Source organism: Ambystoma mexicanum, chromosome 13, assembly GCF_040938575.1.
Source record: "Ambystoma mexicanum isolate Mex_15411 chromosome 13, UKY_AmexF1_1, whole genome shotgun sequence".
Classification (NCBI taxonomy): Eukaryota; Metazoa; Chordata; class Amphibia; order Caudata; family Ambystomatidae; genus Ambystoma; species Ambystoma mexicanum.
The window spans coordinates 547,924,307-547,949,961 of NC_090938.1; the positions used below are offsets into that span (position 1 = coordinate 547,924,307).

Here is a 25,655-nt window from a genome sequence, read left to right on the forward strand (position 1 = left end):
TTCTTGATTCCGTGTCACTTCCCGACCTCTCCACTGGAGGGACCACTGGAGGGACCCATTACGCCCCAGGAAGTGATCGATACTATTAGCTCGATGAAAGCGGGCACTACCCCGGGGGATGACAGGTACACGGTTTTCTTCTACAAATCCTTTCGCTCTGCCCTGGCCCCGTTCTTGTGTAAGCTTTTTAACGCTATCCTGGACTCAGGCTGTCTTCCGCAATCAATGCTCTCAGTCCCGTTCATAGTTATCCCTAAGGGTGGTGAAGACCCAAAGAAATGCCAGTCCTACCGCCCGATTTCCCTGCTCAACACGGACGTGAAGGTTCTGGCCAAACTGCTAGCGAATAGGCTGGCCCAGCACCTCCCATCGTTGATGCATGGCGATCAGGTTGGTTTCATCTCGGGGAAGCAAGGGGGAGATAATATTAGGAAATCGCTGGACTTGATGCATGTGGCAGCCCTTATGGAGGAGGCCTACCTTCTGTCATTAGACTCAGAAAAGGCCTTCGACCGGGTTCAGTGGGATTATATGAGCAAAATCTTGCAGAGGATGGGTTGGGCGTCAGGTTCTGTAGGTGGATCGCTGCCCTGCACAATGGCCCTACAGCTAGAGTTACGGTAAATGGGACGACCTCTGCTCCGTTCGCTCTATCTAGGGGGGCGGGGGGGAAACACGGCAGGGCTGTCTGATCTCACCCCTTCTCTATGCACTGGCAATGGAGCCTCTCGCCATAGCCATAAGATACCATCAAGGGATTACGGGGATCCGCTGTGGAGACCTAGACTTTAAGCTTTCGCTTTTTGCTGACGATGTCCTGGCATGTCACTATCCCCAGATCTCCCTCCCTAGCCTCCTAAATTTGATTCACCCTTTTGGTGCTTTTTCGGGGCTGAAAAATCAACCTAGCGAAATCCTGTTTGATGCCCATGCGCAGAGCGGCTGCGGAGGTTGAAGGGAAGGAATCGTGGGGGGGGTATTAGAATTGAGCGCAATGCCACGCATTACCTGGGGGGTTCTCCTCACGAGGAACTTGTCCCTCCTCTTTGAAGCACATTATCCTTGCCAGGATAAATTCGGGTTTGTGTCGATGGGCTCCCTTGACTCTTGATTTGGTCGCATGGTGTCAATTAAGATGAATGTATTGCCTCAACTTCTCTACCTCTTCTCCTCGCTCCCAGTCGCTATCCCAGATTCATTCTTCTAATCCCCTAATTCGATGATCCTTTGATTTATTTGGAAGGGGAAAAAAAAAAGAAAAAAATAAAGGAAATCAAGGGTTAAACATGAGGTCCTGACACTTCCAAGATCCTGTGGGGGGTTTGAGTTTCCGGACTTCCGGCACTAACACAAGGCAGCGCAATTAAGAGTAATGTTGGAGCATTCGAGGGACGATCTGAGAACCTACTGGTCGTATATCGAGGACATCCATGCTCACCCCAGAAAAGTGAGGGATCTCCTATGGGCCCCTGGTAAGAACCTCCCAAGTAGGATGAGGAATCATCCCATCTTGTTGGTGCTGTGGAAATTATGGAGAGACGATAAGAGGAACTGTTCTTTCTTCCTGGACTTCCCCTTTGTCGCAGTTGTGGGGTCCCCCGCTTGAGTTGGGGAAAAGGAATTTACGAGGGACTCGGGGTGGTCGGATGCGGGCCTAGAGTGGGCTGCTCAACTCTTTCAGCAGGGTGCATTTATTGATTATGACAGCCTGGTGGAAGCCACAGGGAATTCCCCAATGTTGATCTTTGATTACATTTGAGTGAAGGAGAACCTAACTGATAGGGGGCGGGCCAGGTCGCCAACGCCTCTTGAAAAAGTAATTGTGGAATCTAGGACAAGGAGAGGGTCCCTCTCTAAATTCTATAATGCCTTAATTACGGCGGATGTTTAGCAGGGCTTCAAGAAGTGGTGGAGGAATCCACGTGGGCTGCTATTTTCAAATCTCTTTTCTCAGGCTCTTTGTACACACCAGCTATGGAACACAACTTTAAGATACTCCACACATGGCACCTCACGCCAGAGACTTGCTAAAATGTATCCCGGTGTGTCCCCTCTCTGCCTGAGGAACTGTGGCCAGCGCGGTCATGGTTCCATCTTTGGTGGGAGTGCCCTGCAATACAGATATATTGGTCAGCGCTCTTGAGTTGGATTAAAGCGATCTCTGGTGCCAACCTGCCGCTGCTTCCCCTCAAACTGCTCTTTGGCATGCCGACCCCGGAGGAGGCTGTACCCACTCTGCCGAGGGTGGTCCAGGCTATGTTGCGGGCAGGGAGACTTGCCCTAGCTCAAAGGTGGGAAAGCGGACTGGTGCCCTCCAAATCAGACTGTCTCGCCAAGCTTTGGGCAATTTTTACATATTAGAAACTTTCAGCTTTAACCCATGACACCATGAAGTCTTTCCTTCAAGATTGGATGGTAGTTCTACTTCATGAGGACTGAGAAACGATGAGACTCTAAGATAGTTGGGTGTGGGGTGAAGTACACTTTGTATAAACCTTCTAACAACTGCTTACTTTCTGTCTCTTCCCGTTATCGTTGAGTCCACACTGTCAGCCTTGGTTGCTTGTTTGGTCTTTTTCTGGTTGGTAATTGAGTCTCCATTTCCCTTATGGGTTTGGTTGTACGTGAGCGGGAGGTGGGGGGAGTGGTTTCTTTGACTGTGCTTTGTTGGTGTTATCAATGGTTGATGGGTATGCTGTCTTATTGAAAATGTTCAATAAAGTGAAGAAGAAAAACAAAAAATAAAAACACAAAACAAAAACAGGCATCAGCTTAGGGACATGGAACCAGGAATGAGGTAGATGAAAAACAGAACTCAAATTCACCTTTCAAAAAGTCTGTACAAAATATCGGGACTATCAAGTTTTGAGACAAGAGCGATGGGCGAGGACTACTCACTAAAGGAGCTTACAATCACTCGCATTTAACTGTGTTGACTACCTTGTGAATAAGAGGTTGGTGGGCTTTGGGATGCCAGTATGGTCTTTGGCATACTTCCTTTCTCAGGGTGGCATACTACCTTTCTCAGGGTGCTTTATCCAATGAACGAGGGGGTTATGATGCCTCAGCTGTTTAAAGAGAACTCTTGGAAGTTGTGAAGAAACTATTCCAAATATTTTCTCTGGTGGTTTGTGCGGTCTTCGGAGTTTCTTTGGTGGTATCTCTCCTCTGAGGCACCCTTAACTTTTCCTGGTCATCCTCTTTGTTGTTTGTTTAAGCAATGCCTTTCATCCCTTATTCTGCCAGGCCTTCATGAGGTTTGCTTGAATAGAGGGGTTTCTTTTTTGGCGATCTGGATGGTGCATTTAACAAGTTCACCCAATTATCTAACACTAAATATGTGCTTGTTGGGCAAGTAACTTGTCCCTGGTGGGCATTGGTGGGCAATGGACCAACACATGATTCCTTACCTTGAAGGGGGGCGGGCGGGACACATTACGCAAAGCCTTTTTTCCTGTGGCTTCAGTATTTCATTACAAGGGTTTATACTGGTCTCCTTCTCTCTAGGGTGCTCAGGACATATTCAGCCGTCTTGGCCTTTCTCAATCCTCTCTAATCAGATATGCACATGGAATTTGCCCATTAATACGCTCAAAAGAGGAAACCCCATTTGGAGGGTGTTTCATACAGCAAACAAGACTCCTGGTAACAGTGTATCCCACTTGTGATCATATGTGGCAATTTCTCAGAATTAGAAAGTTAAAATAACTGATTAGATTTACAAACTTTAATTGCCTTAGAAAAGCTTGACTGACTGGTGGTCAATAACTCTGATCTTAGCTCGGCTCAGCCACAGTGTTTCTCAGTGTCAAGGTCCTTTGGAACTTTATCTTCAAGCTCCCATATGTATTAATTAACTCTCTAATGTCTCTAGGAACTTTGCATTAAGTATTATTTTCATGTGCAGAACATAAAACAGATAACTCTCCGCTCTCCCCCCCTCTTCTTCTTCTTCTTCCTCCTCGTCCTCCCCGTACCCCCACCCCCCCCCCCCCCCGCCGGAGAATAGTCTCTAAGCTCTCTGGGAAACGCTCAAGCCTTGAATATGTTCAATATTCTTATTTTGTGTGGCCACCACTGTTCCATGTAGCCTGATTGAAGATATCCAACACCTTTCCCCATTCTTTTACAAAGGCGCCTCCTGGGCCCTTCAGGGTGTGGCATAGTTTTTCCATTGTGACCCGAGTCCAGACCTTCTGCAACCAACCGAAGACCAGTGGGGGATGCAGTTGCTTCCAACTCTGGGCTATAGCCGCCCAGGCCGCTATTAGCAGTCCCATAAAGCACTTCCATTGAGACTTGGACAACTCCTTTGCTGCTAGGTCCTTGAGCCCACACATCCACATCCACTCCCCCGTTTGAGCCACATTCGGGAACATCCCCTGCATCTGTGCCTTTACTTCGACCCAGAAGCCCTGTATCTTTTTGCAGTCCCACCAAATGTGCCTCCATGTACCTTCGCCTCCACACTCTCTCCAGCACAGTTTGGACACCTGCAGAAACATCCCTTTCAACCTCACTGGTTGTCACTGCGCCACCCCATGCAAGCTCGTCCCACACGTCCAGCGGAGCCCTCATGACTGCACTTACTCGCAGGTTTGTAGGTCTATACTGCCTCCCCTTCCACAGCAACTCCCTCAGGGTTGTTCTAGCCACAGCTCTATCCTGTTCCGCCCAGACCTTCTGATGCTCCTCCCCCATCCATTCTTTCAGAATCCACAGCTCAGCTGCCTGATAGTACCTGTAGAAATGCGGGAGTGCCAATCCCTGGTGCTTTCTTTTTCCATATGAATGAGGTTATAGCCTTTGCGAGCGCCCTGAAGAAGGACCTGGGGATCTTTATCGGGATAGCTTGAAAATAATATAGTAGTTTCAGGAGAATCAACATCTTTACCGAGGAAACTCGCCCCCACCATGAGATTGCCAGGGGGTTCCACTTCTCCAGGTCCCTCTCGATTATCCCCAACAAGTTCGGGAAGTCCCCCCCCCCCCCCAATACAGTTGGTCTACCCTGCTCCTAAGATACAGTTGGTCTACCCTGCTCCTAAGAGTTATTCCTAAGTATTTGATTCGGATTTATTCCCATTTATCCTTAATCCCGCAACTACCCCCAAAGGTCTCCAACTCCTAATCACCTCTGGGAGAGTGCGAGCTGGGTCCACAATGGTCATCAGCAGGTCGTCCATGTACGCAACCACCTTATGTTGCTTGTCTGCCATTTCTATGCCCTCAATCACCCCCAAGTCCGATTAGTAGTGGCTCCAGAAATACTGCGCATAATAGGGGGGAGAGAGGGGGCACTCTTGCTTGGTATCCCTTGATCGCTCCACTCTACCCGTGACCTTGCCGTTAATGCCTATCCTAATCGAGGGGGAATTGTAATTAGCCCTAATCATGTTTAGAAATGTGTCCCCGAACCCCATCCATACCAGTGTTCTAAAGAGGATTGACCATTCCACTCGGTCAAATGCCTTTTCGGCATCGACCGCTAGTAGAATTGCGGGGGTTTGCGTAATCCCTACTTTCTCCACCAAGTGTGCTATGCGCCTCAGGTTGTCACGAGTTTGCCTACCTGGTATAAATCCTGACTGATCTTTAATCAGGTTGGGGAGAAGCAGGGACAGCCTGGAAGCACACATTTTCGTATAGATTTTTGCGTCCAGATTTATCAAGGCAATTGGGCGGTAAGACCCTGGGTGTGTCGGGTCTTTTTCCGCTTTATGGAAGACCAGGACTTTCGCTTTGTTCATAGTTGTGGTCACGTTTCCCTCCCCTCTAAAGGAGTTGTACAGTTTTGTCAGGAAAGGAACCAAATCCTCTGTGTACTTATAGAACGCCACGGTGAACGCGTCCGGCCCCAGCACCTTACGCGTCTGGAGCCCCTTAATTGATGTCCTTACTTCATCCTCCCCGATGTCCCCCTCTAGCAGTTCCCAATCCTCTTCGGTTATATGCGGCAATGTGAGCGAGTTTAGATAGTTATCTTGATCGTCCCCGCTCGGGTGATCTGTGGCTTACAAGTCTCTGTAGAAGGCTCTGAACTCCTCCCCCATCTCCATGGTATGGGTAAGCCTCTCCCTCTGCTTGTTGCGCATTTCCTTGACCGTTAACTTTTGTTGCTTGGCACGCAACTGCCTCGCTAAAAGTTTATCCGCCCTGTTGGCTTTCGTATAATACCAGTGCCTAAGATGCAGGAGACTCATCTCTGCTTTTTTTTTTAGTGCAGAGCGCGTCTAACTGCCCCTGCAAATGTCTCAGGGCCCTCTTCAAAGATAGTGTGGGCTGCTTTATGCTTTCCCCTTGGATGTCAGCCAGTTTTCTTTCCAGTTCTCTTTCCCCACACATACCTCCGTTTGTCCTTGGTTACCTTCATGGCTATGAACTGACCTCTGATGACCACCTTTAGGGCCTCCCATACCTTTCTCACCTTTACCTCCCCCATGTCATTGATGGCTAAAAATTCTTGCATCTTCCCCCTAATGTCCTCCCCCATAACGGGATATTGGAGAACCTCCTGTGGGAGCTTCCACCCCCATAGTCTCTTATTACCGCTCGGGGTCCTCACATCTAGCCACAGTGGGGCGTGATCTGATCGCGAGATGTGTAGTGGGTATATCCTCTCTGTTGTTCATTAAGCACTCACCACACATCGCCAAGTGGTCCATCAATTGGCGGAGACGTTTTGAGGGTGCCCCCTGGCCCTGAACTCCTCCCGAGCTCCTATCCGTTGTCACGCCATGTTCAGGTCCCCACCCAGAGTTCTCCTCCCCCCCTACCCCCCACAAATCCCTCCAGTTTCCCCAGTGTCTCCCTCAGGAAGCCATCTTGCCCCGTATTTGGTGCATATATAGAAGCTAAAGTGAGGCAGAGTCCCTCTATCGTGGCGTTTGCAAATATGAATCTACCCATCTTGTCCACCAACGTCCCATGAAGGTGCACGTTCCTACTTTCATGGACCGCAATCAGGATTCCTGCCTTTTTGTCCGGGGCGTTGGACTGGTCCATCATGTTGTATCCCTTAATGCGCAGCTTATCCTTATCACGCTGCCTAACATGGGTCTCTTGCAGCATTATAATATCGCCTCTCTCCCTTCTCAGCATTCCCTTCACTTTCTTCCTTTTTACAGGGGTATTTAACCCCCTGACATTAAATGTTAGGAGTCTCAGCTTACCCATATGCCACACTTCCCTGTGAACATTGCCTCCCACTCCCAACCGACTCAGACCTATCCTCCGGCTCCCCCCCTCTCTACCTCACCCCCCAACCTTCTATAACACCCCCCCTCAAACTACTCCCTCCCACCAACTTCCCCAAGTAACCAAAAACAGACTCGGGGGGGGGGGGGGGGGGGGGTGTAAGGTATCCAGGGACCTACAGTAGCTAGGGCATGCCGCCCGTCGCTCCTGACCCCCTGCATACTCGGGTGCAACTTTTCAGGGAATCCTAAACCCTGCATTTACCTCAGTCTTCCTTGGATTCTGGCTTTGTGGCCCTCCATTGGGCCGTCGACCTCTCGTCCAATGAGCTGCCAATGTCCGCTCCATTTCAAGACTAGTTCCCTACTCCCCACATCTCCTGCCCTCCACATTTTCTTTCAGGAGGCAGCTGCGGGCACCGCGCCGTGCCTCTCCCTTTTGTTGGGATTTCTTATTCTGCACCAGTTTCAATCCTGAAGGGTTCCTACGACGTTCATCCCTTGACCACTGGGAGTTCTCAATAATGCTTTCCTCCTGGATTCCCACGACCTGCAGACCTTCCTCGCATGTTGTGACCCTTCTCTGCCTCCCGTCCCACGCAAAAAGGAGGCCAAAGGGAAAGTTCCATTTATACCTTATTTCACTTGCAATCAGCTCCTTGACCACCGGTGCCATTTGTTTCCTTTTCTGCAGTGTTACCAAGGCGAGATCCTGGTATAGTCGGATCTCCACCCCATTCATCCGAATGTGGTCCATGCCCCGCACCATCCTCAAGATCCTTTCTTTTTGGGGTACGAGGAGAGGGCGACCAACACATCTTTGGGGTGCTCACCCAGCTCGCCAGTCCTCCTCGGACCCACCCTGTCTATTACAAAGTCTTCCTCCCCTTCGGCGGCCAGGATGTCTCTAAAGACCACTTGAACGGCTGATTTGAGATCTTTGTCCTGTACCGACTTGACCATGTTTTTAATGCGGATATTCGACCTTCGAGAGCGGTTCTCCAGATCTTCGCATTGTAGTTCCAGATTGTAGGTTAGTCTCACCAGTTCTTGTAATTCCCCGTTTTGTTGTGCTTCCTCGTTTACATTCTGGACTATCCTCTCCAGCGCATCCGTCCGCTGATCCAAATTTGAGACATCTACACGAAGTTCCTGGAATGCTTGCTTCACATCTTGTCTCACCGTCCCAAATTGGTCCTGCACCGTGGTCATGAATTTATCCTGTAGTTCCCTGAACCATGTTTGCAAGTCTTCCTTCAAGGCTTGTGCCTGAGATGGCATAGACTGTGCCATTAGTAGGTCCTCCTGACCTTTCCCCCCTTACATTTGCCGTGTTCTCTGAGGCCCACATTTGGACCAAGTTTGTTTCCTGCCTGGCAGAGGGGGTTTGCTGTTGAGGTGCCCCTCCTTTCCCCCGTGCCTTAGACATGTTGCGTGTGGTGGGGGCAGGCTCTGCGCCGCAGGTTTCCTACCGCCTTGCATTCACGGCGGTCACCTGTGTTGTCGCCCCTTTCGTTGGATCTCCCTAGGGTGGTTGTGTGCCCCTATTGCGGCCGATTAGTCCACTTCTCTCCCCCGCCTCCCCGTTTCACTCTTATTGTTCCCTCTCTGATGCGAGTGGATCGATCATCAGACCCTGTAAGTGAGGTGTAAAGACTGCACTCCATGACTTCCTCCGTCCCACCGCTGGTGATCCTAGGCTGAGGGTTTATGTGGCTGGGGGCTGGGTCACCGCCCCTGTGGCTGAGCGGGCGGTATGAAAGATGCGACTTGGTCCGGGGACACCTCTCTCTCCCCCCCCTACCCTCTCACCTCCCTTGACTTGCTCTTCGCCTCCTCACGGTCTCCTGCCTACCAATGTGTGTGGGGGGGGGGGGGTTCAGGGGGGAGGGGAGTGTCCGTGTCTGCCTCCTTTCCTGTGGTAGTTGTCTTGCCGTGTACCTCGCCGCAGGAGCCGATGTGGGAGGGCTACTCCCTTCTCCGGTTGCCAGGGTTCCCTGGCCCCTCAGGCGGCGCTGCTCCCGCCTTCTCTGCAGCCTCATCTCTCGCCGCGGTGGGGGAGGTGCACTCGCTCCGTACCGAGCAATCGGTCGAGCAGAGTTGCCGGCTTCCTATCCCCCATGCAGCTGTCCCTGCAAAGTGTCTTGGAGAGGGGAAAAAAAAAAAAAAACGTGCGACCACCAGCCCAAAGCCTTATTTTCCACCTTTTTGTCGCAGCCCGGCGGGAGAGACACTCGAGCACGTCTCTACGCTGCGGCTGCCATCTTGGAATCCAGAACTTTGCATTTTAAAGTATACAAAGTTGTTCTTTTAGAATCAGTTTCTCGTGGCTCTAGAACTTGCACTCCAGACTGTTGCCAGCATCCTTGTGTCTCAAAATATTTCTACCTTGTCTTAAGGAACTCTCCACCCAAGATCTCAAGAGGCCTTTCTTATCTCAATCACTTGCTTCAACCAGTTTACCTAGGTTTGGCTTTGCACATATCCGTGCTGTGCCATGGCCTTTCACTTGGTTTAGTTTTGGTCTATTTGATGGAGAGGAGAGAATAAATAAATAAATAAAAAAGGGATCTTTTCTGATTTGTGTTCGTTTTTTGTTTGACAAATACAGGGGGGGAGAAGAGACCCCTTTCCTCCTCCCCCCCACCCCCTCCACCTATGCCCTTACCCATCCCCACATCTTTATTAAATTAACATTGACCAAAAGAACTCAAACAAAATAATTCGGTCAATTGGGCTACGATCAAGTATGCTAAAACCCTTGGTTTACCTCCCTGACAAAGTGTCATCTGTGAATCTCTCTCCACACTGGGCTCTGCTTGCTTCAGTCTCACAATCTGCATGCTTATCTGGACCTCTCATCCAGGATGTCTGCCTGGAGGACCTAACAGTAGTGTCTGGTATTCCACCTCAGCCTCCCCTGCTCAACACTTCTCTGTGGCTTCTTCTCCCGTTTCCAGGGTCTACTCCATGTCTTTTCCAGGCTGCCTATGAGCTCTGTGATGGACATCCACAGTCTCCCTCCTACATGGCCAGCATGGCTGTACACTGTACAGCCTTACCCTTCTGCACAGTAACCCACCCAGGACTTTCATTCCTCCCCACCTCGTGTTTCTCGCGCTGGACTGAGTCATATCTTGCTGAAAGAATTCCAATTACAGATTGGTTTCTTTGTCACATATGGTACTTTGCCACAAAGCTTCGCTCCAGCTAACATTGCAGAACTGCTTGGTTTATTCCTAAATCTGAGCTACCAGTTCCTTACAAGACCTAGTTGGTGATTGGACACCATGTTGTCCTTTAGTCTGGTGGAAGTATAGGTGAGGGCCATGGTGCCTGGGAACTCACATTGAGCGGTGGGATAAAGAAGAGGCATAGGTTGTCACATAGGTTGACTGGGAGCCCAGTGTGCATTATAAACTCTGCTAAAATGTGTAAAATTCAAGGAGCTTGCACAAGCACTGCCACTTTCCTGGGAGTGTGAGACATGAGCTAAGGCATGTTGGATAGGCCAACATGTATCTAGACCCATTCATTCTGTCCTGGTCTGGGGGCTTTGAGTATTCTCCTTATATGATGCTGCTGGCTACCACAATGGCACAGGGATTGTCAAATAGGACACCAGATCAGAAAAGACCCAGCAGAGGCAGTCCTGCCCAGCTAAATTTCTCGGTGGACCCTTCTAGTGCTCCTCTTGGTGACTGGCCATGTACACACTATACTTCAGAGGAGAGGTGATTGCATGGTGCCCTTGATGCTTATCACCCACAATCACATAAGGCCATAAAGACTGGTGTCCTGCTCACTTTCCAGTAAGAAAATGCTTGGAAAGCATTTCTGAGGCACATCTGCCAATGAAAAGAGAAATGACTAACCCATTCTGGAAAGCTACTCAGTGTCACGCTGTAGGGTTAAACTTTCTGAGGTCTAGGTTCTCTAATTGCATTATGTGTAGTCATAACTTGTGTAATTCATGCAACAGGTACTGTCGTATTTATCATGAGTTGAAATAGAGAGTATATTTTTACAGAAACCCAACCTCCTTGTCTGCTTTCTGGTGTACTGCATATACGTTCCTCAAACAAAGCTTTAAAGACACTCCCTGAAAGGTTGAGTTTTCACAGGTTGACGGAAGAGTTGCTTGCGGTCAGAAACGCATGTCCTGTGTCAGACTGCCTTAGTATTTATTCATCTGCAATGAATGACAGGTTTTGGTCTTTGGGAGCAGTCTCATGTACACATGACCATGCTTTCACCCTTTGAAACATCTGTGCTTGCAGTCCAAGAATCTCACGTTTTAAAGGGATTTGCTGGCATCTCTCCACTTGAAAATGGGTGTATACAAAAGACAAAACACTACAATTTGTTGTGGCCCCAATAAAATGCATTTCAAAAAATAAATCACAGGTTTATACATTTAAAACAGGTTGTTAGCTTACCTTTTTAGAAAAGCTACAGTGTCATCAGGCCTCACCAAGGCAATCTCTTCTGTGTCGTTCAAGAACTTGAGACGCACTTTAATAAGGCCTGTTTCCAAGCTGCCAGAATGTGTATCTGCCGATATGTCTGCAGCTTCCTGGGTTTCTTGGCTAAGGTGTTCTTCAGCTCCAGATTCAGAGGGGGGCCTTTTGGTCACTGCCTGAATATTTAGCAAATTGTCAAGACAAGAATCAGAACTGCCGTCAGTCTCCCTGCGCTCCTCAGCATATCCCCTGGTCACTGGGTCCACACCAGAGGCTGTATCTCCTTCTTCCTCAGTTTTCTCTTCAGGCAGGTTCACCACCCCTGGAGGCTCAGCTGGCTCCTGGGCAACAGTATTTCCCACCTGGCTCAGGCCAATGATGGAGTCCCCACGTCCAACAGCAATGATGGTCCCCAAGAACTGGTCGCCTCCATCGGCCACATAAGTGGAGAGCCAAGCCAGCACTATGGCCAGGAGTAGGACCAGTAGGCCAGCCACCACCGTCACCTCATCCCCCACACCCTCAATGAAGGTAGTGTCTGAGGATTCCATCTCTCTGCTTTGTTATGGCGATCAACTGCAAAAGAGTAACCAAGAAGAAAAAGAGTGTGACAATCCCAGAATTGAACAGAAGGAATACAATTCAGAGGGGAAAATGGATTGGATAATCACACATAACAGTGATTCGTAAACTCTGTAATCGGATGCAAAGGGGAGGTAAGGTATAGAAAAGCTCAAATGGCACAGGCGCCTGAAAGATGTCACCGTCTTAATCTCACAGCATGGCACATCCTCAACATTTCTAGCAAGCTGATATTCCTTTCAATCTTATATAATACCTTCTCTGATTAAAAGGGTTTTACACTACATACAAATGCACAGATGTTTATGATGTCCAGTTACATGCGATTTCAACGAATCACAAAACAACGAATGCACCCAAAATGTCTTTTAAAAACAAATCTTGTTTTTGGGGGTTTCCCCCACCCCCCCCAAAACCCCATCCCTTTTTTCTTTATTCATACTTTTCACCCAACCCCAAAACTACTATTCCCAAATATATATTTGACTTTGAAGCCAGGGACACACTATGTGACTCTTTTATATATAATTGTTATTAGCACCTTTTCAGGCTTACCGTAGGTTTTGGCATGGACTGTTTTTCAGCATTCGTTATTATCCATTGCCATAACAGGGTGCACTCATGAGTAAGCGGGCTACACCATTCCAGTCCACCTACATCTTCAGGCCGGTGAGCATTGTTATGCAGTAATATTGGTCCACTAGGCAACACTCATTACATAATGACTACTTACCAGAGAAGTATGTTCTAGTAAGCTAGGGTTCTTAACTTCCACAGGCACACTATGCATGGACACTGGAGTAGTCTCAATACTGGTATATTGTACGCTGTTACGGTCATCATAAGTGGAACACAACATGGCAACTTGTGAATGCATAGAGAATTGGCCCCTTCTTTGTGTCATGGTTTTAGCTGCATGTAACTCCTTCTTAAATTCACTGTGATTGGAAAATGTGTGAACAAGCGACAAGTCCGTCGCAAAAAGTTAAGCTGCCGAATTGTCGGCATTCTGTGCTTTGGGTACTTTAATTGCTCATGGCTTTTAACATGTGCATGTTGCAAGAATAAAAAACGCGTTTTTCTATTTTGACGGACCGATTCCTGATGTTTACGCTTTTGTGGTGACGCAAAAGGAGTGCCAACTCTACTCTTGTTGGCCCTCCAGCAGAATGTTTGCATATCATATATACATACACTTGTTTTAATTCATTTTTTTTTAAAGAAATCTTGTTTTAGACGTTTTGGGTTCGTTAAAAATTCAATTTGTTGTTTTGTATTCGTTAAAATCACTGCATGCCCAGAGGTCCAATATGCTACATTGAGTAATTATTTCTACGTCTGAATGAATGTTTTTAAATGCGGTATCCGCTCCCCTTAAAGCCCCACCTGAATACCTCAAACTATTATCAACGCCTTAAAGGACTGCCCAATGGACGTTTTGGAAGCAAACACAAAACATTCTCTTATACAAGATCTTCGAGAAAAAAAAAAAAAACTCTTCAACACGTGAAACGCTCTTTGTCCCAGTAAGTGTTGGCTGGCTGCTGAGAGGAGATGGTCTGAACTGCAGCCAACTCGGCCATGGATTAAGACTGCAAGGACTTTTGGGCGGCTTGCATGTCAACTGCGAATGAGCAAGAGGCAGCAAGAATCCCAAAGGATAGCATGCTAGTGTTGCCCAGCAGGCAAACTGGTTGCTAAACAGGTTTCTGGAAAGAAGCTGTGTGAAAAATGTGAAATAAGAGCAGAGCAGACACAATGCAACTCGTATAGGCTTCTTTTTGCAAGCAGGCACAATCAAGGTGTGGACCTAACGTGGGTTAAAGTCACACAGTCCAACAATGAACTGGACTATTCCAGCACCTGCTGCTGCCACCCATAATACAGAGACATACTGTAAAATGACGCCTGAAAAGGTGTCACATATCTAGTTAACCAGTATAAACAAACACAATTATACGACTAACATATTGGGAGCTGCAGTACTTAATAAAAGAGCAACAAGTACAGTTTCCTTGCTTCTGCTCTGCATGTATACTCCCAAAACGTAGTTATACATGTTTGGCCATTGTAGAAATCTGGTGTTCAACGTTTGTAGACTTTAAAAAAAAAAGTTTAAAACACAAATAAAATCATTTTCAAGAGGACTACAAAAATAGAAACGTTCATCAGATACATAGGTGACAGAGTTAAGACACCTATAGTGAGTGTAGTCACAGAGAACAACAAGTACTAACAACGCCAGTAGGTCTAGCTTTGGGTTTATAGTGAAATGCTATTTTATTATCCACTGGCCAACTGGTGCCATACATAACCAGGATACTTACGCTGTGTTTGGGAATGTGCATAAAAGAGCATTAGGGCACATCTAGAAGGCATTGAAGGCTCAATGGGTCATATAGAATGGACAAAAGTGTACAGTTTGGTCACACGTATAAGTCAGACTTGCTGCACACTTTGTACAGGCCCCTCGTAACCCAGAAGTAGTGCCTTCTTTCTGGGTGATGCCTTCAGCTCCTGCTCAAATCTTTAAATCAATCCCTGCACAGTAATGGTTAAAGTGCCTTGGTATGCAGCATTGAAAGAATAGGAAGCATGTTATCTACTTTATATCCAGACATTTTATAAAATTATATTGATAGCAGTTTGTTTTGGAAGTGAGTTAAAGCATTGTTAGTGAAATCGCAAAGACTAAGCTATGGACCCACCAAAAAGCTGCATTTGGTTGCACTTGGACAGGGCACACAAACGCAATGGCCACTCCTATGTTCTGCTGATGCACCAATTCACAACCTCACCGGAAAACCCGGTCATCCCATCACAAAATCAGTGGTACAATGAACGGATCACGAACACAACACTCAAAGAAAGGTTCACCATCATAAACGAGATGAGAAATCCACATGGGTTCAGTAACACATGTCCCCTCGCAGAAACTATGCCATGATCTTGCAGACCACTTTAAGATTAAATCACCAACATACAGCAGATCATACAAAGTAGACCGGCCCACGCAACCTTTGACCTCAATCAACCAACCCCCGGCCCACAGACCAGGCTGAACCTCTTTCCCCAAATATCAAGAGAAAAATTAATCAGTCTGGTGAACAAAAGCAACAAGGCAGGCTACCCCTGTCCATCAGACATATACAAATTGATCCTTGCACATGGAACACCATCAGAATACTACCTAAACCTCTTCAATCTGTCCCTTTCAATGGGAAGAGTACCCCAGGCCTTCAAATCAGCCAACATCAAACTGTTGCTCAAAGACACGATGGGCAATCTGGAAGACCTGTCAAACTACAGACCTATTTCAAACATTCCATATCCAGCAAAACTAACAGACCTATGTTTAAAAACAAATACTGGAACATGTCAGACACAATCAGCTAGCTATTGATCAGGCACAAGTAGGCTTAAGACCCATGAGAGGAATGAGAGAGCACTACCCTCTATATGGGATGGCCTGAAGACTAATGGAGACCCCAAAACAAACGCAGCACTGATACTACTGGACCTCTCTGCAGAAGTTCGAGACAGTGAACCATAACAACCTAGTCAAGAGACTTGAAAACACAGGTATTGGCAACACAGCTCTCCTTTGGATTAAATCTTTCCTGTCCGGAAGAACAAACAATATGGCTAAAACAACTGAAATCCGCACAGCAGGATACTACTTGTGGAGTCCCACAAGGCTCATTGCTATCCCCTCTACTTTTGCTATCCCCACTACTTTTCAACATCGACATGACGTCCCTAATGCCTCCTCACATGCTACAACTACGCAGACAATACCCAAATCATCTACAAAAACAACTGCAATGAGGAGGAGAAGAAGCCCACGCTCACAGACAGTTTCAAAGAACTCAACCAATGGATGAACACTAATAAACTTTTTACCACTGCAAAACAGAAATTATGAATTCTCCTAACAACCAAGGAAACAACCAGAACATCCCATGGCCAACAGAACTGGGAACCCCACTAGAACCATCCAAAGTTTTCAAAAACCTTGGAATCCTTATGGACAACAAGCTAACACTAGAACCACAAGTCAATACAATAATTAAGAAATTCTTCTTCCATCAAAAATATACTAACCTTTTCCTTCACACACAGAACACTTGCCTTCATCTCCCTCATGTCCAGGGATAGACTACGCAAACAGCATATACCTTGGAATGCCGGAATACTTGCTGAGGAAACTACAATGAATACAGAATGCAGCTGCCAGACTTCTCCTCAAACTCACCTGAAGAATCCACATCACACCAGTGCTTAGGATGGTACATTGGCTCCCTATCAAAAAAAAAATCTAAATAAAATCCCCTTCAAAATAATGTGCATAACAGACAAGAGCAATCCACAGCCTGGAAGCAGAATTCATAAAAAAGAAAGATCACCATCTACAAACCAGCAATAACACTTAGATCCAGGGGCGACATTCGCCTAGAACCGAAACTCTACACGAAAAAAGAAATTGAGTATCATCCTTCTCTTGCATAGAAATACAAACTATGGAGGACCATCTAAAATTCAGAACATTTCTTTAAACCTGGCTCTTTAGTACCGAAGGGGATGAAAACACCTGACCAGCATCTACGTACCACGAAATTAACAAATACACGGAAAGGAACCCCTCAAAACCAGGTACACCAGACATGGCTGGAGACTGAGCAAAAGAATCTACCTCCATCAACACAAACCAAAGCGCTAAACCATGCAAAATCTAACAAGAGAAAATGACCAGAAAAGCGGGGAGTACAACCACTAATGTACTCCAGATAAACGCCCTACTCTAATCACCTGATGATATATACCTACCAGCAGTTAGCTTACTCACATAGTCTAGCCTTATCCTGCATGTAACCCAACTGTGTAAATTAGCCACTTGCACACTTACTTGTATGTGTAGTTAGCCACATTCTGCATCTAGTCTAAAAATATAGCCGTGCCTTATGCTCCCTACTGCACTCCCGACAGGCACTATGCAACTTCTGGATCATGGTGGGCTGATCGAGACGGACTGCGTAGGGGGGCAAATGCATTGCACTTCAATAGACTGTTGGGGATAGGGGATAGGATATGTAGCACACCTAGATGGATTGGGTGAGGAGTGTGTCGCAACGGAGTGGACTGTGGGGGATGGGCACACATGGATGAGCTGTCAGAGACAAGAAGGGTATGGCAACAGGATGGAGTGTCAAGGGTGGTAAGTGTGTCTCGATTGGACAAACTGTTAGGGGCAGGAGATGTATCGCACTTAGATGGAATGCAGGGGGTGAGAAATGCATGGCACTAAGAGGAATTGGTAGGGGGCAGAAACCATACTGCACTAGGATTGAATGCTGGTGACAGGAAACAAGGAATGTGCATCACCTGGAGGAATTTCTGGGGGAGGTAATCATATTGCACTGGAATGAACTGTTGGGGGTGGGAATTCTGTCACATTTAGACAGTACGTTGGATGTAGGTAAAATATTGCCACTAACCAACCATACTAAAAACTCACCTTTCTGCATACGCACCATCAAACTCTGAACTAAGCACACGCATACCTCTACTGCACCACAAACCACACGCACTTGAACACCGGACATGAAAACAAACCATACACATAGCATGCCTCAACATCACATGATTGAGACCACCTGAAAACATAACACTCTGTGACTGGTTTCTCCAAACTGAAGCTGCCAACAGCACATCAAAGCTCTCTTGCTCTCCCCCCTCTGTCAACCCCAATAACAAACTGTGCATCCCTCCTTCTATTGAAGATTCACCAAAACGCCAAGAGACCACGAAAGTGGCGACAGTGCGCGGCACAAGACCCATTAACACATAGCTCTGCTCAAGCAGATTCATGCCTTCACATCAGAACACGTGTAGAATGCAAGTGGGGTGGTGCTGGGAGAAGGGAATGTCGCAGTTGAAAGTGCATCGCTAGTTCGCAAAGGGATCCAACCATCTGTGCCTTCACGCTCCTAGCAGCATTACCTTGTGCAGAACAGAAACACTCATGCTTCACGCGAGTGGTTCTATTTTTTCCCTTTCAAATGTCTACCTTCACTACAGAGCTAAAGCCCGTCACTGCAAATGCACTCATCAGCCCCACTTGGCAGGCTAAAGCCCCCTGCTCCATCCACTTGTAATCACCGAGACAGTGTATATTCATATGTCAGAAACTAGTCAAACTCTTGAATATACTAACAGTGCAGGCGCAAAACTTGCACTCGCCACTAGCCATTGGCTAGTGATATTTGACTCTTGAGTGTAAGAAATGGTGCGATGGGTGTCTATATAATTGAGATGGCAAGTGACTTTAATAGCACGCTAGTAGCTTGCAACTTACATTTTTGCGCCCCTGCCGTGCGCGTTCCTTGCATCAGCAGCCAGCCCCTCATTCGCTACGCAACACCAGTCTGTGAATCTGTGGGCAAAGGAGTGTGCCAGTAAAGCTTCCCCAAATCTCTGCCATGCAGATTTCAGTGAATTTTGCCATTAAGAGTTTCCAATGTTGCAAGAAACCAGATTGGAGATCTGCCGTCGATGTTTACTCAGTTTATGATTGAAGTAACCCTTTCATGTTCGTTAAAGGGAAGTTTCTAGACTTACATCAACCCTACTAGCCTCTCTTTTTGTTTTAATCCTCAGGTCTTCATTCTAAATGCCAGTTTCTTTTCTGGGGGAGCCATACACGTCTCTAATGGGCTCATGCAGTAAAATGAAAAATGTAGTTTAGAAGTAAATGGAATAGTCAAAGCACTGCCATTTTATACACAAAAGGCTTTTCATATCGTAAAAAAGCATGTCAACAATATCCGATTAGAAACAATACCCTCCAGGTTCAAAACAAATTGCGGGTGAAGTCTCAATAACTAGCAGCAAAAACGCAAACACATGTTGTGGGTTGTAGAATTGTTAAAACAATAGAGGAACAAGTTTAAGTACATATTTCTCGTCTGCGCTACCTTAGCATCCCATCATCTAGAAGTATAATCTAGTTCTGCTCCCAGCAAGCAGAATCAATAAAATTCCAAAAATGTATTACTTTCACAACACCTTAATACAAAAAGAGGAGACCATCAGGAAAATAGGATATGACAATTAACTATAATACACCAACATCAGTCCTCGAGGCTTAGATCTTGAGGTTCAAGTCTTGTGGGAGGAATACCATTTAAAAAAAAAAAACAAGGCTTCACAGAAGATTGGAATATTCATGCAATGCACACTTTATTGCAGTCTCTGGCTTGGGCCCTAAATTAACACTCAGACGTGGGTGTTTGTGACAATTATTGCATTTTAATAAAGATATTGAAACAGGAAAAAAAAATATGTAACACTCAGACCCCATATACATGTATCCAGTTAGGTTCCACTCACCTTGGACTGGCTAGCCTAACCCCTCTGCAACAAATGAACCAAATCCTAGTGTGAGGCACTGAACCACCACAGTCTGAAATTCAGTGGGGCATGGATATTGTTAGGTAAGATTTTCAAACCAATCATAAAATCTTCCTGACCAGTGTCAACCCCAGAAAATTGCTGGGCTGGTAGATTTCCCCCCCCCCTATACCTCAGTGAGAGGGAACCTTTTTCCACACTTATGTGTATCATTGTTAGGACTCTACATAGTGTCTTTTAATGTGACAACATTAAGCAATACTGACTACTGTTGCTGGGTTGCCCTTCCCCTTTTAACTTTCTCTAGCTAACCTTGTGAGAACTAGTTCCCAAGGGTAGAAAGGCTCTATGGATCCCTTTTACATTTAATTAGGTGAGACCAGCACACCCCACCTTACAAGGCATAAAATAAGCAGTGTCGCATAGCAATTTGCTATACAAATCTGTAGGTTTGCTAATCAAATGGGACACTTGTGTAGCAAAGTAAGCTATTTAAGTTGCCGGCTTCAATGAAAGCACAGCTTGCCCTGCAGTCCTCTGTTGCCCTTGATGCTCTCTTCACCCCATTTTCTCTGTTCACTTCAACTGCGAATGGTGAGAAAGTGCAACAGTAATCCTCTCCTCCACTCTTAAGGGCCCATGGCATGTGTGGGAGTGCTATGCAAGACTATATTTTTCTTTCTCAAATAATTGCAAACCAGAAGTAAATCGGGATGATACTTTATTAAGCGTTCTATATTCTGTCTGGCAAAGACCAGTATGTGTCAACTATATATTTTATTTTTTAAAAGACAGTCCTACAATTCCATTGCTAAAGAGGTTACATAATGGATAATTACAGTACTGACACTGTAAAACACTCATCTCCATGTTTTACAGTAAAGTTTAGGTTAATGTTTCTACGTTTCATAGTGCCAACTATATTTCATTTTGTTGGGTAAGATGCTTCATATTGACCAGTAAACATTTTTGAAAATGTACAATCATTTTTGATGCAAACCTAGTTCTGTAAATTGCAGGTTGCATTCATCTTGCAACTGTTGCTCAACCCATGATCGAACCCATAGTCCTTGACATTCTATATTATCCTGCTGCTTTATACAAGGTACCTTGAAAGTGAGATGACTACAAATTTACAATATTCCACCTAGTCTGCTCAGTTCTCTGGCTGCTTCACAATCTGCTTAGTCTCGTTCTCTCCATTTGCAAATTAGTGATCAATAGTTCCATCCAGTCCGTACATCTGCAGAGCTACTGCAATACCAAACACTGTAGTTGCCCTTCAGAGCTCGCTTTGGTTTATGATTATATTATATTATATATTACCACCTGCAGGAGTCCAGCTGGCCAAACAGTTTTCAGAGTCTTTTTATCATATCCATTTGTGCCCATTCATGCAGCTAAAGTTTTACATTTGAAAGACACTCATCTATGGCTCGCAAAGTCTTTATCCACTCGCATAGTCGAGTAGAGTTTATGAAGGGCAAGTAGCATTTACAAGAGATGTTTCAAACGTTTATTTAATATTTACTTTGCAGTAAATGTCAAATACAAGTTTCAGCAGTGTCCAAAACAAAGTGGGTTTGCAGTGACATACAGAAATAGCATTTTAAATGTTTTGTCCTCGGTTGCTATGAGTCAAGTGCATTTCTCTTCAGTTGAATAGGTAAACTAAATTACCTGACCTGCAAGTCTAGCTGGAATTTGAAGAATTTGCCAGGCCTGGCTTCTCTCACTAATGTCTTATTTCAGCGATACGCAAAACTGGATTGTTGCTCATTTCATGTCTTGGGTACAAATAACTTCTGGTGACATTAACAATATTAATACGAAATTGCTAATGAAATGGGTCTATTTGCTAATCAAAAAACTTTTAATTAGCAAACTCTGCTAATCAATTTTTGCAAACTAATTTATGCCTTGCCTTATGTGGAGTGCTGGGGAAAGATACATTTTTAACTAACATTTCTGTTACAGGGACAAGCTTACCTTTAATGGCTGGTTGCATTTGGTGCACTTTTACTGCGAGCTGTTTCCACGGCCCAGGTAAAGGCAACCATGGGTGCTCATTTTACCAAAATGGCCCAAGTCTTCTTTTTTTTTTGGCCATTTCAGTGTTCCTGGTCTTTTCTTGTTCCTTTCCCTGACCTCAAGTATGGGAAATTCCTTTGTGTCAATCTTATCTTCGGCAAGAGACCTTGGTCAGGCCTCCCCCGGCTCCAGAGTGTCTGAAGGCAGGAAGCGAGGGATGAGTCCAAAACTCTGCAGCCCTTTGTCTTCCAACCAGAGTACGAGAATCCAGTTCAAAACGGGAAGCTGGCTGTCCTGTAAAGCTTGTGGGGTGTTTTCTGTGATTGGGAGGCCACTCATCCAGTTCACCCATGCCCACTGCTGGAATCCTCTTAAGGTGCCTTCTCTGAAGTCGCTGGACCCTAACTAACTTTAAAGTGACCTACTTGTTTAAACAGTCTTCCACAGGAACACAGGCTTCCGTTGCAGGCAAAAGTCAATCTCACCCTGCCTACAGCTGGCTCCTAGACCACTAGGGTCCCTCATCTGCCCCTGAGTAAACTCACACAATAGAATAGGGAAGAACTTGATAAGTAAAGGATACTGTCTGGAAATGTAAAGTGCTTATTTGTGAAATAACTGGTTGGTAACTAACAGAGTGAACAGTTACAAAAGTTCTTACCTTGAATGTGTGTTGTGGCATTCTGAAAAGTATATAATATATCGGTTAATTTACTCACCTGTGAATTGGTTGTGCCTCTTCCCCAAAAGTAATGCGGTTGGTATCACTTTACTATTCCCCGATAGGATATAAATATGTGTGAGTGCCCCAAACTGGGTCTGCTTCCCCTGACTTGCTGTTAGCCTGTCTAGAATAAGTCTGCCTTTGGTTATACTTAAGTTGCTGGTAACTCCTTTAAAAAGTATGTGGGTTTTACTTACCTTGAGTGCCATCCTAAAATAAGTAAGAGTTATTGCTTACCTCAGTCTGTGTCCCTGCTGATCTGAAAAGCAACTGTAATAGTATATTACAACATTAGGTTTTACCTGCCTAGAATAGCTGCGTGCCAATCTTGAAGTGTTCTTTAGGCGTAGCTGACCTTGGTCTGCATGGTGCAATGCTAAATCAGAGTAAAGTATTCTTGCTGATCTTAGACTGTGTACCACTGAGCGGTAAAAACAACTGTAATTGTATATTACACCAAAAAGATCTTACTCACCTAGTATAACTGTGTTATCCTAAAAGTAGTTAGAAGTATATACTGTTCCTTGAATCTGTGTTCCACTATTCAGAAAAGTATCCTGGTAACATGGTTGGTTGATTATGTGATTTCTTTGCTCAGTGGCACTGCATAACTGACAGGGTCTACTACCCTTGTACTATTAAAAGTAACATGGTTTATACTCCCCATGAATAGGTGTGGCCTATAATGTGTATGAAGAGGTTTGAGGTATTCTGAAGAAGGTGATATGCTTTGGTCTGTGTACCTTCAAGCATTATGGTGTGTTTTTATAAATAGGTTTGTTTATGACTCGATGACCAGTACTGACCCCAAGACTTAACTTGGCCTACTTAAACTTTAAATAAACCTTTATTTTTTATAATACTTCTGGTTGTCAGTGTTTCTATTGAGTCCTTGGTGTACCACAGGTTCAGTGTACTTTCATATAGCCCTCTCTCCCTCCTAAGATATCCCTGGCTGCTCCGTCTAAGCTACCATATACTCAGGTAGTACAGCCATATACTAAGAGTGGAGTCTTGTACGTCTCAGTTGAATGATGTTGCTAAACCCTTAGTTGGACTTGAGAATAATTGTCCTAACCGATATATGCAGGGGGGTGGAATTGCTGAAGTCGACAACTGTCACTGAACATACCCCCCACCCCCAAGCCCACACACACCATGAAACCCAACTCACACTCACGTCATTTCCATTTTATCTGTGGACTTTATGCCGAACGCCTTAGGCTTCTGCAGTCAGAGGTCTGCCACATATCACAGCACTGGATGACTGTTTCTGGTCGCCTTAAGCTACACTGTTTCACCAGAGCCAGTGGACGAGAGTGCCTTCAACACAATTAGTGTGAAGTGTTTGAGGGCACATACCAAACCCACTCAAGACACATTAGCAGCAAGCAACAACTGCAGAGTAGAAAAGAAACCCACACTTGAGGACGCTTTATTTCATTTAAGGCAAAATCCATTTTATGTAAGCAAAAATGCTAACATTACACATTTTCACTTCGCTCCCAAAGTAGGCTTCATTCTTGATTCTGCTTTTCGCTCAGGGACAGATTTCCCTTCCCAATCTTTTTCGCCTGCGTTCTCCCTCAGTGGTTAACAGTAGGCGTTGCCTGGCAAAGCCATTGGTATTCTTACCAAACCAATGAGCTTGTGTTGCCCAAGTCATCCAGCACTCTGGTCAGTTACTTGTCTAAACTAGCAATTTAGTACTCATATTTCATGCAGGATACCACAGCCATTTCAACTTTTCGTAGACGTTTGGTTTCCCCTTTATGGAAGACTATTCAAAATAGGCTTGTTATGCCACACATTTTGTTGTATTTGTAAAATATTTTGTTCTGGTGTTTTTAAAATTAAATTGTCAGTTCAGTTTTATATCTAAGAACTACATTACTAAATTTCAACATTATCTCAAAATCTTTCCATTCACCTAGTCATCGTGTATTAGATTCCATACTACCAAAATGCTAATTTCAAAAGGAGGTTGGTGTGTGCACCATGGGACAATTTTTTTTTTAAAGCATGACTGGCATAAATAATGTAACACTTTCTGTGTTCCAATGCTACAACAGCACGTGAATTATGGTAAATTGAGTTCCAGATTTTAATACATGTATTCAGTATTTTTTTTTTAGGTCAACATGTACGATTAAAGCATTCACTGAGCCAGCAAGGACTCGGGCGTTAAAAGCGCATATATCAAGAAGACTTCCTTTTTTTATGGCAAATTTTGATTTCATTGTATAAGATGTTTTTGAGTGCCTTTCAAAGCCAGGAACTTTATCTGTGAAACTGTGTGTGCGCTGTTTTTTTTTTTTTTTAAATGCTTTCTATCCAGTGATTTTAAACTGCTCTGCCATACTTCACTGCTAGTTCCCGTTTTCCTTCTGAGTAAATTGTTCACAGACGTATCCGACTGTATACCGAACTTCAAGCAAATAATCCGTTTAGTGGTATTTCCTCATGTGTATAGATGAGTTACTGTATTGTCAATAGTTATATTATTCTAATTACTGTTCTTGAGAGGCTCTAATCCACTTGCAGTGCCCACTGCAGAAATTATATCTGATCTTACTGAGAGTTGCAAATAAGATCTTGAAGTGGAAGTATTTTACTCCCTACTGTAATAGGGATTTTTTTTTTGGGATAAAAAAAAACGAAAATGCCATTCCAAATGAGCCTATTTTTACTCTAAAACATATATTTCTCTAATGCATACTGTTTTTGCACCTAGTGATTCAAGCGATTTAACAGATGCCTTTTCACTTTAAAGTTAATCTTAAGATCGCTCCTTTGGAACTGTTCTGCTGATACCACGGATTCGAACAGATCTGCTACAGGTTTGAATCAGTTGTTTTCCATTTTTTGCTCAGAGTATTTTTACTTTCTATTTGGCCTTCTTGGGAGTACTTTCCTGCTTCAAACGGAGTAAATGCGTCTGGTATGCCGTTTAGCAGCAGGGCATTTAGTTTGAGCTTCAGCCAAAGCTGGTATGCTCAGCATCAACAACCCCCCCCCCCAGACCGCCAGTATAGTTACACTTCTTTAACAAAGAGTTCTGTACAAAAGAGATGCCCATAAACCTCTGCCATTTCTCGAAATTACTGTTTAGGCAACTCATTTTTAAAAAAGCTGTACGGCATTTGATTTGATATTTTACTTGCACATATACCAGGTAATAATATCGCCATATATATGGTCGCTGTAAATAATATCGCCGGGAAAATGTTGTGGCGATATTATTTGGGT

At 45.1% G+C, this 25,655-nt stretch overlaps 1 protein-coding gene across 2 annotated transcripts in view; it reads right to left on the minus strand.

Annotated features, from left to right (window-relative positions):
• The window catches only part of TMUB2 (transmembrane and ubiquitin like domain containing 2), a 53,457-nt gene that overhangs the window by 11,334 nt on the left and 16,468 nt on the right, over positions 1–25,655 (minus strand). For both annotated transcript variants that reach the window (XM_069634312.1, XM_069634313.1), the window contains exon 2: positions 11,636–12,235. In XM_069634312.1, coding sequence (XP_069490413.1) covers positions 11,636–12,210 — 575 coding nt within the window. In that variant the 5' untranslated portion in view covers positions 12,211–12,235. The remainder of the gene's footprint in view (positions 1–11,635; positions 12,236–25,655) is intronic.